This window comes from Trachurus trachurus, assembly GCF_905171665.1.
Source record: "Trachurus trachurus genome assembly, chromosome: 14".
In the NCBI taxonomy this organism is placed as follows: Eukaryota; Metazoa; Chordata; class Actinopteri; order Carangiformes; family Carangidae; genus Trachurus; species Trachurus trachurus.
Window position 1 is genome coordinate 13,036,513 of NC_139903.1, and position 15,102 is coordinate 13,051,614.

General features: G+C 41.9%; 1 protein-coding gene across 8 annotated transcripts in view; it reads left to right on the top strand.

Moving 5' to 3' along the window:
• LOC310997167 (RNA-binding protein Musashi homolog 2) overlaps positions 1-15,102 on the top strand; it is a 223,580-nt gene that overhangs the window by 149,518 nt on the left and 58,960 nt on the right. For all 8 annotated transcript variants that reach the window (XM_083986820.1, XM_083986821.1, XM_083986819.1 and 5 more), the window contains exon 8: positions 13,277-13,359. In XM_083986820.1, the coding sequence (XP_083842946.1) occupies positions 13,277-13,359 (83 nt within the window). The remainder of the gene's footprint in view (positions 1-13,276; positions 13,360-15,102) is intronic.

The window sequence follows — 15,102 nt, forward strand, 5'->3', positions numbered from 1 at the left end:
TGTTAGTGCTAGTATGAGATTCTGACCTCTCTTTATCCTTCTTCAGGTGTCCCTTTGCAGGAGCAAACATTAAAGACAAACACAAATAAACGAGATGAATAACTTCAACAAAGACATAAAATAAGCAGCAGTTACGGCTGTCCGTGGAGCTTTCTCATCTATACTAATCACTGCCCAAAGGCATTGATGAAAGGATATTCCGAATTTACGAAGACGCTGCACTGTGTTCGGTTTATCCTTTGATTATATACCCAATTATAGTGCAAGTAAGCAATTAAGCGAAGCCTGGATGTTGTGAACAGATTCTGTCTGCAATTGAACTATGCTGCGAGACTTTGAGAACCCAGCAGCTCTTAAATTGTGCTGGTGTGTGCGTGTGTGTGTGCAAATGTGTGTGTGTGTGAGAAAGAGAGAGAGACATTTGATGAAAGAGGGGTGTTGGTGAATCAGCGAAGCCTGTCTTGATTGCAAGGGTCAATAGTATCAGAATGACATCATTGTGCATCGCTTGATGAGACCATGATGTCATGGTTGGAGAACCCATGTGTGTGTGTGTGTGTGTGTGTGTGTGTGTGTGTGTGTGTGTGTGTGTGTGTGTGTGTGTGTGTGTGTGTGTGTGTTTGTGAACGTGCACATGTGGAGAAAGGCTTTCTGTGGGAACAGTACTCTTCCTCACCGTAACACCATAACAGCATCTGTAAAGTAAACACAAGTGGCAATTCTGCCTCTAAGCATTTGGCTCACTCAATGAAAGCAATCTCTGCTAAATGGTAATGGGGCTCTGCAAAGTGGCATCATCAGTGTTCTTCATTTCAGATGAACTGCTACTGTGTCATGCCTTTAAATATACCCCCATGCTTAAATATTAATAACAATCTGGCCATACTGGCAGCGAGAGGCCTAATTCACTTAAATCAATTTTACTTTGCACCCTCCTTGCACGTAATTCAGTCCTGTAAAGCCTTGTTGTTTGCAGAAGATTATTTTGATTAAATGCTTTTGAGTCCCTGAGTGAGTGAATTCCCCTTGTAGAGGCTCTGGTGGGAGGTGTTGGCATCAACAGCATCCTGCCTTTCTATTCTGTTCACACCAAATGCTGTCCCCCATGTACAAACTTCCAAGTGATCATCCTCTCCATCTCTCTGCGTTCACCTGCCGCACATTATTCCCCTTCCTGATTCCCCACTTTCATCAGGAATGAGAAATGCTAATTAACTTGAATGAAATTGATATCTATATCAATAGGTCAGCAAACACAAAAGGTGCATATCTGTTTCATTCATTCCCAGGCCCACGTTGCTTCAAAACCCTCAAAAGAAATTCATCACGGTGACTCAAAGGCTTTTGGAAGGACTCCTAGCCCCCACCCCCGCCCCCCGCCTCCTCCCTGCATCGGTTGTTACTATATGTGATAGAAATTGAGACATCTATTAAGCTCAGCCTATTGCTCGGCACAAAAGAGTCTGACATTCTTGAATGAAGAATCCCCTTGTGGTTCAGACCTTTGGATCTCATTACACCCATACTCCATTTGTGCTAAAGAATTTCTATCAGTGTGAGCAATTATGTTCAGGTTTAGTTTTGCACAATTTTATAAGTCATATATTCGAAACACTTGTCTTCGCTGCCTGGCTCGTCTCACCCACAGCAGTGTTTACCCAACCTTGCTTGTATTTGTCTTTGGCCTCTGCATCTGTAGCTGCTTACGCTGTGTGTGTGTGTGAGTGTGTGTGTCAGCATATGAGATGAGCCTCTATAGTATTGCACACAAATACAATACGTCTTCAGGCAAGATACAGTGGCACCATGAAGAGATGGAGGGATAACTCTGGCTCAAGCAGAGGAGCTCGGTGGTTATGTCTGTTTTGACCTCTCTTGGTTATTGCCTCTGTTTCTCTATGTGTGTGTGTGTGTGTGTGTGTGAGTGTGTATTTGTGTGTGTACGGTATGTGTGTGGGGGGGGATGTGCATTTGTGCTATGGATATTAGCCAGCAGAATTGGATTACGCCAGAAGAGAGAACATTAATTTTTCCATCACCTTATCATGGATAGAGGTCTCTTCATCGATTATGTTTGTGGCTCACATTAACTTTTTTTTTATTTATTTATTTTTTTTAATAATGTCTGAGCATAGAGCCCTTCCAGCATCTACTGTAGGCAAGATGCCTTCAAGGAACCACGTGGTGCCTGCTAACTGAGACCTCATGGCCTGTGACTATCCAGGTTGAAATTTCATCAAGTCTAAAAAGTTTCTGTTTTGTTACTACAAGCACCCGTTTCGCTGCTTTTTTTTTACCACTGCTGATTGTTGATTGGTTCCTGCCAACTTGGTCTGTTTGGGATATTGTAGTTCCATTAAAACAGTGGATTTGCTGTAATGTCCACTTGGGTTGATTCATCCATGCAGATAGTGTCGGGCATATTAGATTATTATGATGGTTTCGATTCTTTCCCTTTTTATAGTAGAACTGTCCGTGCAAACAATGTTCTGTTGTCGTGAACACACAGACCTGCACTTACAGTACTATTTGCCACTGCTGGTGTTGTGCGCACTCAACCAACATGCAGCACACCTTCAATGCGCCCCTGCTATCCTGACACAAAGCGGAGCACCTCAGTGGCTCACCTGGTCCAGCACACACCATTGAAGTTCAATACAGGTTGGACTCCAGCTAATGCTGATTTTCAGATCATGCCTCCCCATATCTCTCAGCTTCTCTTTCTCTCACTGGCAGTATCGCTTTTTTTTAAAAAATGTCAGAAATGCCCCCAAAAAATAACTTTGAAAAAAGAAATGCAGTGACACCTTCATAGTTGGGAATCAAATCCAGGTCTCACAGTTAACAGGTATAGATTCTATAAATTATTTCAAATGATGTTGAATCATTCACTGATATCAATGGCCTGTGTTACGGGGTATCAGATTGAAAAAAGTTATTTTTGTGCCATCATACACTTTTACTGCGAAGAGAAGGTTTCAGGATATTACGCATGGTGAGAGAAAGAGAAATAAGAACACAAAGAGAGCAGTTTCTCTTTCTCAAATGGACTGAGCTTATTGGGAAACTGCCCAAGTATTTTCATGACCTAATTGCCACAGCCTACAAAAATAGTTACTGTATTTGTCCCAGTAAAGTGCGAGCATTGAGCCCTGCTTTACCAATATGTGTTTCTAGAGCCCCTCTCACCGCTCAGACCGTGAAGCGCAGGTACTATTACTTGATGTGTCTGGTTACATGGAATACAGTACGTCAGTGGGTTTTTATAGGTGTGAAAACCACACAGATATCAATTCATTTGGCTCTCTAATGCAAAGTGCAAGGAGAGTAGGATCAAGTGGAGCATGAATCAGAATATAGCCTATTGTGATTAATCATTGAAATAAGCCAGTGATGCTGCTGCTCTCACATGATTGTGCATGAACAACTGGCTTGAAATACATTTGTAACCCCAGATATGTAGATTGGAACCTCACCCCAAACTTACTAGCTCGTGGCTGTATACTTGACCTCATTATTACTTAGTTGTCTTGTTTGCTTCATTTTCAGGTGCATTACTTACAGCTGACCTTTTGTTTTGTTTTTTTGTTTTTTTTGAATGATCAATTGCATTACATTATTTGGCTTTAATTTCATTGCATGCAACAACCAGTGCTAGCTTCACTTTTTTTACAGTTTTAAATTGAAACGTGGCCGGTACAGAGCAAACGTGTGGAAGTTTAATTCTAAATGTAAATAAACTATTAATCAAACACCAGAAGATGTGTCAAAATCCGTATTAAAAAGAAACATTTCTAGGTTAAAAGCAAAGCTGAAGTGACTGTGTAAGTCCCCATGCATTTATCAATAAGTGCAGAGGAGTGACTCTTGGACTGTCTGTTATCCATAGCTGATGTTATATGAAAACCTTCGCAGTCAGTGAGTTCATTAAATGGCTGCGGCAGCAATTGTCTGAAGGCAGCAGGACAGATATGCTGATAAATCTGCAGCGTCTGATTTGAGAAGTGCTGTGCCAGAGTACTGTGCCATTAAGCACAGCTGTCCACCGTGTTTACTTTGATTAAATCACGTGCAAATGACACCAGGCTGCTAAAGGAATAACCACACACCTCCACACGCCAGGCTGTGCTATCTCAGTATTCTGTTGTTTTTCTGCAAGACTCAATGATTTACAGCGTCTGATTAATCCAGCACGTAATTGTCACTTATAACCAAAAGCAGTGATTCATGTTTTATTATTGGAATACACAATGCTGCAAATGCAAGATGAGATACAATAGATGTGAAATCAAAGAAGAGTGGGACTGATGTAATGACATAAATCATCATCAACTTTTTTTTAAATCATTATTTTAATGTTATTGCACAAATTGAGTAAAAAGCAACACCACGTCTTGTCTGCAGCTCGGCACCGTCCGTGTGTTTTCCAGAAGAGGCATCTTTCCATTTGTTGAGCTATTGTTGCCACGCTTCCCTGTGACTGGCACAGCTGTGTCACAGTGATGAGATCAGTGATGCGACTGAGAGTATAGCACATTCGCTCTTCAATCTACATTCCACATCACCCTAACGCCCTTTTGCACTTTTACGTCGCTGCACATCCTCCATGTGAAACAAAACAGCAGGTGAGCTCCATGATGTCCACACAGCCCATGTGCTCAAGACCTAGAACTTAGCAATTGTCAGTGTTGAAGCTCAGTTTTAAATTGCCCCATATTGTCTAGGTTGCCAGGTGTAATTTGTCTGACTTGTGTCTCTTTTTTTATTTGTTATTTAACAAGTGTATAGCTCCAACCAAATAAACAGACACTCTCTGGAGGAAATTCCTTGAGGAAAGCTATGACTCTTTTCTTCTTCTGCAGTGCTCTGTGCATATTATGACACAGTGCCACCGAATCAATGTGATTGTAGTTACAAGTGCCAGAAATCCACGGAGTGCAACGCTCGTTAGATAGAGATGCAGCAATCATGTTTTTCTGCCAACGATACAGATCATCCATGAGTGAGATCGGCTGATCCACGACTGATACCCATCATTTTTAGCATGCATTATGGCTGGTGTGAGTTATGACAGTCTCACACACTTTATAAAAGCTCCACACAGCCGACATGCCGCTTTAGTTCGGTGGCACCATCTATCTATTGCGCTTTGTTGCACTGATACTTTTCCAGTAATTATAATATGAATTTATAAAAGATATATTTATAAAGGCACAGTATATTTCTCATTCTGCTCCATAAAGATCCTGACATCTTTTCAGGAGGTCACCCAGTCTCTCCAGGTGAATTCCTGAGCTGCTTCTCAAATGGAAAGAGGATCTTTCTCAGATTTAACCTGAATCTCTTGACACAGAAAGGCTCTTGTGAACATGAACGGCTTCCTCTCCTCACAGTCACAGTCACTTCTTCTTCACATTCACTGTGCTATCCGTTTCCTCACAGAGGAAATGTGTCTCAGTGAGTCTTTGTGAATTTTAGAATATTCTCAAATATTGCCTAGGTTTCTTTGTCTTAATCATCAAGTGCTCTTTTTTAGCTCTATGGCTTACTGCTGGGTGCTAGTGAGCAAAGGGGTAGTTAGTCACCTTCTCTGCAGATAATTGCTTCCATTCAGTTGTTGCTAGAGGAGCCTTTATGATCATATAGGAGGAGAGAAATTCACACTTAGGGGTACATTGTTTAGCAGTAATGAGGGTCTTTCTTGAGTTAGAGTGTTTGAAAGTGCAGCGAAGAGGTGGAGAGAGCAGCATTCATTTCACAAGTACGGGCGCTGTGTTTTTATTGAGATGCCTGTTACTGCTGACCACACTCGGCAAGACATGAGCTGACAGCCCGGCTTTGTCGAGCAACGTGTTTCGGAGTTATGGCTCAAATAAATGTCTTTGATTAGAACATGAATGCAATCAATGACTGCGCGAGTCCAGGTTATGAGTCCGAGTTACAGTCTTCATATGTAATACAAATGCCGTAATTGTGTGTTTTCCTGTTTGTGTGTTTGTGTATGGAGACGGGGTGTCTCTTTAAGTAGGACAGTAGAAATTGATGGCCAACTCTGAAAGCTGACCTACATAGAGGCACAGACAAACTAGTTCCCTCAGCATGCATGCTGAGCACAGTGGCTCTGCAGAAAATGCAGAGGAAGCAGGCACGTTGTACTGTAAACATTTAATAAACATATACAGCACTTCCATCCATTTGCGGGTCTCTATTGGTTGGGATAGTAGAAAATATTGACCCATATATCACACCGTATATACTTCAAATGGAGCACTATGTTGTCCTTGGTATGTTTTTAATTTAAAGGAAAAGCTGTATTTTCCAGTTACTGTATAGCTCCCATTTTCTATCTTCAGCTTTCAGAAATCTTTGGTAATAGTTAATAATTATAATTTGGAAGTAATATTGGTTGATTCGAATTTAAAGGGACAACGAGGAGTTTCTATTCGGTTATAAAAAAGTCTCACGTTAATGTGGATGAATCTCCGCTACCCACACTTGTTAATGGGCCCATTTTCGATAAATATATCGTTCTGTCTCTATCGTCATTTTGTTATTATTAGTGGTGGCGGAGATGCTGGTCGAGCCGACCAGCGTTTTTTACTTTCGGTTTCGCAACGAGTCATGAGAATAACGCAGCTGAATCGCCGTTTATGGTCGGAACTGCGACTGTATGTGAACCTCTTTGAACCTCTGACTTTAATTCTTGATGAATGAAAACATGAGTCCGTCTTGCGCTGGTCAAAAGAATTTTACGGTGCGCGCGGAGGCTCATAAATGTAGTGTGAAAACGCTTCGCTTTTCCAAAACTCCTCGTTGTCCCTTTAAGAAAAGATTGTCAAGTGATTCTGATGTGAGAAGTACAAACTCACTGTGGCATCATGAAATGATAAAAGGCCAAACATGCAGAAAACAACAATCACACTGAAATCAAATTACATCAATTTACAATCACTGTTTCTGTCTAATTGTTCTCTGGCCTAATACTTGATTTCATTGTGTTATGAAAAAAATCCTGTGAGACATTTCTCAGTGATCAATAATGAGATGTCCTTTCGAAGCCGTCTAAACCAATAAGTTCCAGCATCTAAAAGCCCTAGAGCTGCTGCTCAACAAACAAAACACCATATGTGGTACCTGTGGACCAATTCTAAACCATCTCTTCAACCACCTGGCACTTGCTCATACCGCTCATACGTAATGTTCACCTTCATGTTGACATGTTGCAGAAGGTTGGCTACCATATACTGTATACATACCTACATCATGTGTTTTCTTGTATTTGTCACGTGTTTTCTTTCATTATCATTTTGCAAACAGAGCCTCAGAGCCCAGATCAAATATGTTCGGTTCAACAGACTAAACCTTTGTACTTCCCATTAGTAATTGTCCTTGTTACATCAACGGCATCATCATCATGAGCACTCTGGCTGCTGCAACGGCATCACAGTGGTGAGAGCACAGCACTATAAGGCTGGTGGCCCATTCGATTAACATTAAGCTTTGAGCTCAGTAGATGAGTCAGACACTTAAGCTACTACCTGGTAAATAAAATAGAATACACAACACATAAACAGCATTATTGAATATGGCCTTAATGCATTCTGTGCTGCACTATTCAAATGGAAATTTGTGTCATGCTGCGTCTTAATTATTTTTAATAAGCCACAAAAAAACATATTTGTTTATTTCTCTTGAATTGTTTTTGATCAAACAACACTTGAGTCTAGGCCGGCTCTACTTCAATTACTTAATGTTATATTCATATTGGACTTGTCACCTCCACAAAAATGGTATGTTCCAGATTGATAAAAAAGTGTGGGCTGTAATTTGACATCATTGAGTCTTATTTGGGTTCTGCGAATTCTGGGTGTAATCTGTTTTATGTTTGTGATTCTTAGTAGAATATTTGAAAAGGAACAAAAACAAAATATGTCGGAAAAAGCAGGGTGAAACGGTTTCATTTCCTGGAAGAAGCCATTTCTCATAATAATGAGATATTCTATGATCTTTTTGATTAAAACAATTGGAAGCAACTCCAAATCTCAAAACTGGATCTCGCAGCACAATACATTGCAAGAAGGACAGATACCTCAAGAAAGAACTTAAACTTGCAGCTACAGTAAACTCTTCTGTCTGTTATCTTTAATGCTCACGGCTCACTGTACTTTACACTTCAGGGATTCATTTTACGTCGTCCATCTTCACTTTTCCCCTCGGACTCACATGCATCACAGCAGTCACATTTATTTATTTTGGACTTTTATCAACTGCTGTCTTGATTTGTGATTAGGGAATCTGGGCATGGCTAAGGGACCTAGTCTGTCTCTCTGCCTCTCTCTTTGTGTTTGTCTCTATATTAACCACTAATAAACCAAATCTGTATTTGTTTTTGCTTCTGGATAATTCAGTGTCAGATCTGGTTACCAGAGGGAGGCTGCATTTGCACTGAGGAAAGGTTGATCAAATATGCATTGGTGCACACTATATGTACTTTTTAGTCATGAGATGTGAGTGTTGTTGAGCACATGTAGAAAACAAGCCTACTTGTGCCCTCGGTTTAATTTTATTTATGAAGCGGGGCCAAATCAGAACATATGTGCTGTGCTCTCACTTTACAAAGTAAGGTCAAGATCTTACGATAGAGAGAAACCCAGCCGGTCCCCCTGTGAGGAAGAAACCTTGGACAAAATGGGATAGAGGAGAGAAATGGAGGAGAGTATATCATGTTGTATTAAAGCACCATCATGCTGCTTGTTATAATGATGGCCTCCCATGACATCATGGGAGCTCCCCTGGCAGCCGGGGCCTATAAGTGATTGATTGAGCCTTTCATTCATTATCAACCATCCACAAACACTTCATATCAAACATCAGATATTTTCAAACCTTTTCTTGATTTCAACAGTCAACCTTTCGTAACATTAACACTGATTCTTCCATCTGATCTTTTCTTATTCGCTATTTCCTCAATTTGGCTCTCCCTCAATTGTCTTTTCTCTGTGCTGTATGTGCCCCGTGCTGTTTGAAAGTTCCCGGTGTTAACTTTATTCAACAGGGGATTAACGCCCAGGGCTCTGGATCTCTAGTAATAGCTGACGGAAATACTGATCAAAGGCCTCTAACTGTGCCGTGGGTGTTCGGACTGCCTCTGTCTGCTTCTCTGCATTATAAGAAGCTGGTGCCTGGAAGCTGGGGGCACACAGACAGACATGCAGAGCAGGAACTTTCTGTAGACTTATTCCTGACTGGACAGATGAAGGTTTGATCATGCATAATTAGGGCAGGATAACCAATTCAGCAAAGGGAAGTATAGGAGGAGCAGTTGTAAAGGCGGATAAGTTGCAGCCTAGGACGCGTCGCAAACCCATATAAATATAAGTGCTTGTCTGTGCGTTTGTGTTTACAGTATGTGTGTGTATATGTGTATTATATGTCTGTACATGTGTGTATCTGCCTGTGCAGTGCAAAGCAGGGGGGCTCCATTACCTTCACACTGTGTACCAGAGGACACAAGTGACACTTTCTCCAGGTCGCCCCACTTCCTTATCCTGTATTGACAGAGCTGGTAGAGCAGCAGGCGCCTCTCATTAGATGCAGTTTTAATTAGGAGCAATGCAGTTGTTATTGTCGAAGCATTAGAAATACACGGTTATGCTTCTGTATGTCTAAGAGGCTGGAGCAATTCAAATAACAATGAACATTCATCCACCGACTGAAACTCCCTCATCTTTGCATATGCTGGCATAATTGAGCCAAATGCTAAGATATCTTTATGATTATTTGTTGAATTTTGGGGGATGTGTGTGTGTGTGTGTGTGTGTGTGTGTGTGTGTGTGTGTGTGTGTGTGTGTGTGTGTGTGTGTGTGTGTGTGTGTGTGTGTGTGTGTGTGTGTGTGTGTGTGTGTGTGTGTGTGTGTGTGTGTGTGTGTGTGTGGTTTTATCCAATTGGTGTGAACAACAAAAATCTTTTCTTTTTTCTTTCTTTCTTTTTTTATAGAAAAAATGCTTAACATTGACCTGTGAAGGCAGCACCAGGTGTACTATACTACCTCCACCTGTTATGAATGAACAAATGTTAATAGGTATATTTTGAAGTCCCTCATAAATCTATGATAAATACATCATAAGGACATAAGGCAAATTTTAGTATTTTTAGAATTTTTTTTTTTTGCAAGTTTATTAATAAAGGATTATGATTATCTGTGGCTGGCAGAATCAGCTTTTTTCCTCTGGAGCAACAGAAGCAGAGAAGCTGGAATGAGTGTGAAATAAAGAGCGAGTATGATGAAGCTGGTAAAAGGCCGTGAAACTGGGCTCCCTGCCGATTCTGTGGAGCGATGAGATGAGGCCAAGCCCGGCTCTGGCTAATAAGTGTGAGCAAGTGCAGCCACGAGGCCTCAACCACTGGCCACACAACACCTATTATCAGCCTTCATATCAGACATCCGTGTGTTTCCATTTACGAGGTATTGTTCAAGCTGTGGGAAGCTTCTTCAGTGTGAGCATGTTGACACCTCTCTCCTTGTGTCTGTCAGTGCTGTCAGTATTTAATAGTCTTGTGGAGGTCATCCTCTTGCCATGTGTGGATGGTTGGAGGAGAAGGGCCAGGATACATGAGGATAATCTCGCTTCGCTGACATCCTGCAGAAGGAGGCTGGGAGACAGAAATGCTTCTGTTGGTGCTATTTTGTGGCCTGTAATTGTCTGTAAGGTCTGTAAAATAGGATAGTAGTGGAAAGGACTGCAGTGGCAGGGCCAGAGGTTCAGTCAGCCCACAGGGGACTGACCAAGGAGGAGTGAGCTGAGCCAAGGAGACAGAAAAATAGGACTGGTTGTTGTGAGGGTTTTGTGTTTGTGTACCAGACATGTTCCAGCAGCAGTTTACACTACCACAAAATGTCTTTTTGTTCATTTAAACAGATCCAGTCATGGGTGGAAGGGCCCTGCTGGTGGTATATGCGGTGGTGTGGCTTGGCCCTGACCCCGGTGGATATAATGGCGCACTGGAAAATGTCCTGTCAGTTGATGGAGGAGCTGCCTGTGGCAGCAGGAAGGAGTGTGGCGACAGGGGCCATGTGTGTTAACCTCTTTCCTTGTCACTTTTTCTGTCTTTCTCTCCACCCCCCTCTCCTTTCATCTCCACCTTTTTCTCTTTCCTTTTACGCCCTCATTCCCCCCCAGATTCCACTCCCTCTACCCACACTCCACTGTGACAAATTACTCTTGGCGGTTGATTTGTTGGTTGTCAAAAGTGTTCCTTGCGCTGGCATGAAGGTAGGGTGAGCAGGAGAAGACGGTGCATCCTCCCCCCGCCTCCCGTTGCTGCATGTCGTCACCGCCGGTCCCTCATCTCCCCGCCCAGCCCTCACACATGTGCGACGTGCTCGCGCCACGACTCAGCGTTGAGACGTCTCAATGGAAATTGATATTCTGTCTCATAAGATCTCATTAGATTAGATGTGTGCCCGTGTTTAATTAGCTCGCACGTTAGGTTTCCAACCCTTCCCTTGACAAGACGGTTTTTGATATGTTCTGGCTTGTGTCAGTAGCAGCAGCGGCTTGAGGAGAGCGAGTGTTTTGTTATTTATGGTGGAGGAGCTGGAGGAGGAGCAGAGAAGAAAAATGCGAGTGAGAGATAAAGACAGTATAACAGAAGTATAAATGTCACTGTTTGTGACAGGCTGCCTGGTAAGCAGCACAAACTGATACTGACAAAGAAATCTGTATTTTTCTGGATGATCTGATGAATTAATAAAATAAGCCGCTTAAGAGACTAATGTATAATACACTTCATTTAGCTTCTTCTGCATGGATGTGAATGTGGAGATAATATAATATTCACCATAACGTTTGTGGTAAATGATATGGATGAGATATATGGTAAGGTGTACATGACACGTGTGATTTTATAATGTTTTATCAGTATCATTTGATCAATATGATACACAGTTTGTATTCAAACAGATGGGAATCGGCTTATCCTGGAAGTTATATGCCTTACATGAAAAATAAGAAAGATATTTGATCAGATTGATTACAAAATCTAATCTAACACTAACATGAAGCAGCCCTGTCCATTGATTTGTCACATAGCAGTTGCCCGATCCAACCAGATATATTAAAGGGATAAATTACCACAGAAAAATCTCTGAGAGCTGAGAAATTTCTCCCATAAGCTGCTGCACAGAACGTGTCGGTGTGTGAATATGTGCACATGTGCAGGATGGCGAGGCTCTAAAAAGCTTCTGTGACCTTGAGATTCGTCCTGTGAAGTGGGTGATGACTGGAAGCTGATGGCTGAATGAGTGCTTTTTTCCCCTCCCTCGTCTTAACTTGTAGAAATGGGACAATATTCGACAACATCAGTACCTTTCCGCATTTAGCAGGTGACTGTTGGTACTGTATCGTCTCACGCTCCGTGGAAACAAATTGACGGTTGCTCTCCGCGGAGTGTGTGTCGGTCATATGGCTTGTTGCTCCGAGTGACCGCTGTTTAAGCTCGGGTCTGATGTGAATTTATTTCATCAACGGGTGTTTGCCATTTTGAAAAGAAACTCATCTCCTTTCAGTCCCACTTGCTGCTTTATTCACTAACTGTTTCTCTTTTGTGCAGTTTCCCCTTTTGCAAAAGTAATAGAATATCAGTTTTCCTTTCAACCGCAGCCATACAGAAGCTAGATTGCTTTGTGCATCACCATCAAAACACAGAGGAGAGCATTGCAATCCACTTGTGTTCAGAAGTCTGAAACCATCTTGTTTCTCTGTCTTTGTATTAAAAGAGGGGTTAAGCTTTTATCCTATAAATATGGCATGAAAATCCCACTGTCAACGACACGTTCATTCTAAGGCCTGCATTAACATAAAAACGAGGGCTTGTTATACAGTGAGATTTCAATAAAAAGAACACAAAATGCATTTAATGAAATTCAGATGCTGGGCCCTAGCTCCCTGAATCTCATTAAATGAGCTTTGTGCTGTTTTCCATCTTCTCTTTGTAGAAGAGGTCCTCGAGTGCCCTTAATAATGTGGCAGATTTCATCATATTCTTGATTTAAAGAGGACAATGTCTGTCTTGTTCACTTGTTCTTTTCCATGCCCAAGCCAATCCCCACAGATGTAGTTTGAGTTTCTGGATCTGGCTCATGATGATATTCCATCTGGTGCATTTTCTTTTTACTTACTAAAGTTTTGTTAAGGTTCTCCACTAACGTGTACCTCATTCTCTCCCTCCTTTGCCCCCCCCCCCCCCCCCTCTTCTCTGTTTCTCCCTGCATAGGATTTGGTTTCATAACTTTTGAGAGTGAAGACATCGTAGAGAAAGTCTGTGAAATTCATTTTCATGAAATCAATAACAAAATGGTAAGTCCACTCATTTTTTTTTTCAATTCCAGGTGGGCGTTGAAGGATTAATATTTGATTTCTTCTTTCCCCTAGTATTAATAGGGGAGCTGGTTTGTGTGTGTGCATGTGTGTGTGTGTTCATGTTCATATGCACAGGCTAACACACACATACACGTACACACACACACACTCACACACACTCTGTGGGTCTCTGGGTCTCAGGGATGGGAAGGCAGTGGTGTGTACTGCCCACAAACCGTGAAATTGTGTGGCTGAGTTCTGCCTGTCAGGCTGAGGGACGGGAGACTGGAGCCTGTCCCTCTCTTTCTGAATCCCCTAACACACACACACACATACACACACACACTTGTGCACGCACACACACCCCCCACCCCCCCACACACAAGAACACACACAAACACAGGTGGAGATGTCCAGGGATGCAACAGGGAAGCTACTGGCAGAGGCAGAGTTCATTAGTCAGGGATTAACACCCTCCACAGAGTCCCAGTGATGCTTGTTTTACTTACACCAGTAATATGGTCATCTCCGAGCGCTGCAGAGTTCAGTATCAGCTTTCTAAGTCACCATGTCACCTATGATAATTGACAGGAACCGACCTTAGTGTATGGAGTGTGACATTAGGTCCTCTCTCACCTGGTTCCACCCTGCAGGCCTGTTGAAAGATCCTGCATCATTTGAGCGCTTCTGTGGATTGTGATTGACTGGAGGGAATACTTGTCTTGCTGCCTTGCGGTGGGGCTCCTTCTCTCGCTGCGTGTCTCCGCTCTCCCCCGGTTTTTCCCCGAAACTGACTGACCGACTGGCCGTCTGACTGACAGGACCAGTGTAGTAGAACCATGTTCACCAGGGACCGGCCCAGGTCACATATGACCCCAGTATACATCCCCCCGTGTCTCTGCGCTGCATCACAGTTGGTGCTCAGGACTGCAACCGAAAAACTCCAGAGTGTGACAGAAATAAGTGTATGCGTGTGGAGGATATTCTGTCACAATCAAATGTCTCAGATCCTTTGACATGTAGGCATAGCACTGTGTGAACACAAAAAAAAATCACACATCAACCTCAAGCATGGGTGCACAGGCCGGAGCATCTTTTTTTTTTACGCACACATAGCAAAACAATTGCTGTCAATGCTTTCAAACAGATACCAAACCTATTTCTGCACAATTTCTGTTAGAAAAATAGTTAATAACACGTTCGTTCACCAGCAAATCTGTTATCAAGTACGCCTCCCCAGTTTTTACCATTTAGAAAAATGGTCTTCATTTAAGTTCAACTCACAGCCGGTTTGTACGAACTTCTAATTAGATAATAATTGGATTGTAAACAGTGGTGCTAATTATGAATGCAAATTTGCTTGATAGTTTAATATTGTCGTAATCATTATTAAATTATTAATACTGATTTTTTTCCCCAAACAAATATAGCCGTTGTTTTCACAGCACATCTTTTAAAAGACGTTTTACCGAGAATAAAAATGACAAATGTTTAAACGGGGAATTAAAAATGAAAATAATGTTATCTCTCTCAAAATTTTTGCTCAAAATAAAACACCAAATTTAATTTTTACAGATTTACAGACCTCATTATAAAGCTAAATGAATTGAGAGTAGCTATTCTGGACGGTGAAGCAATAACACAAAGATTAAACATTCAGGTTGTGAATTATTTGGAATTAGACACTTGCACTGCACCTTTTCGTGTACGGGTAACAATTTTTTGTTGATAACACCGATA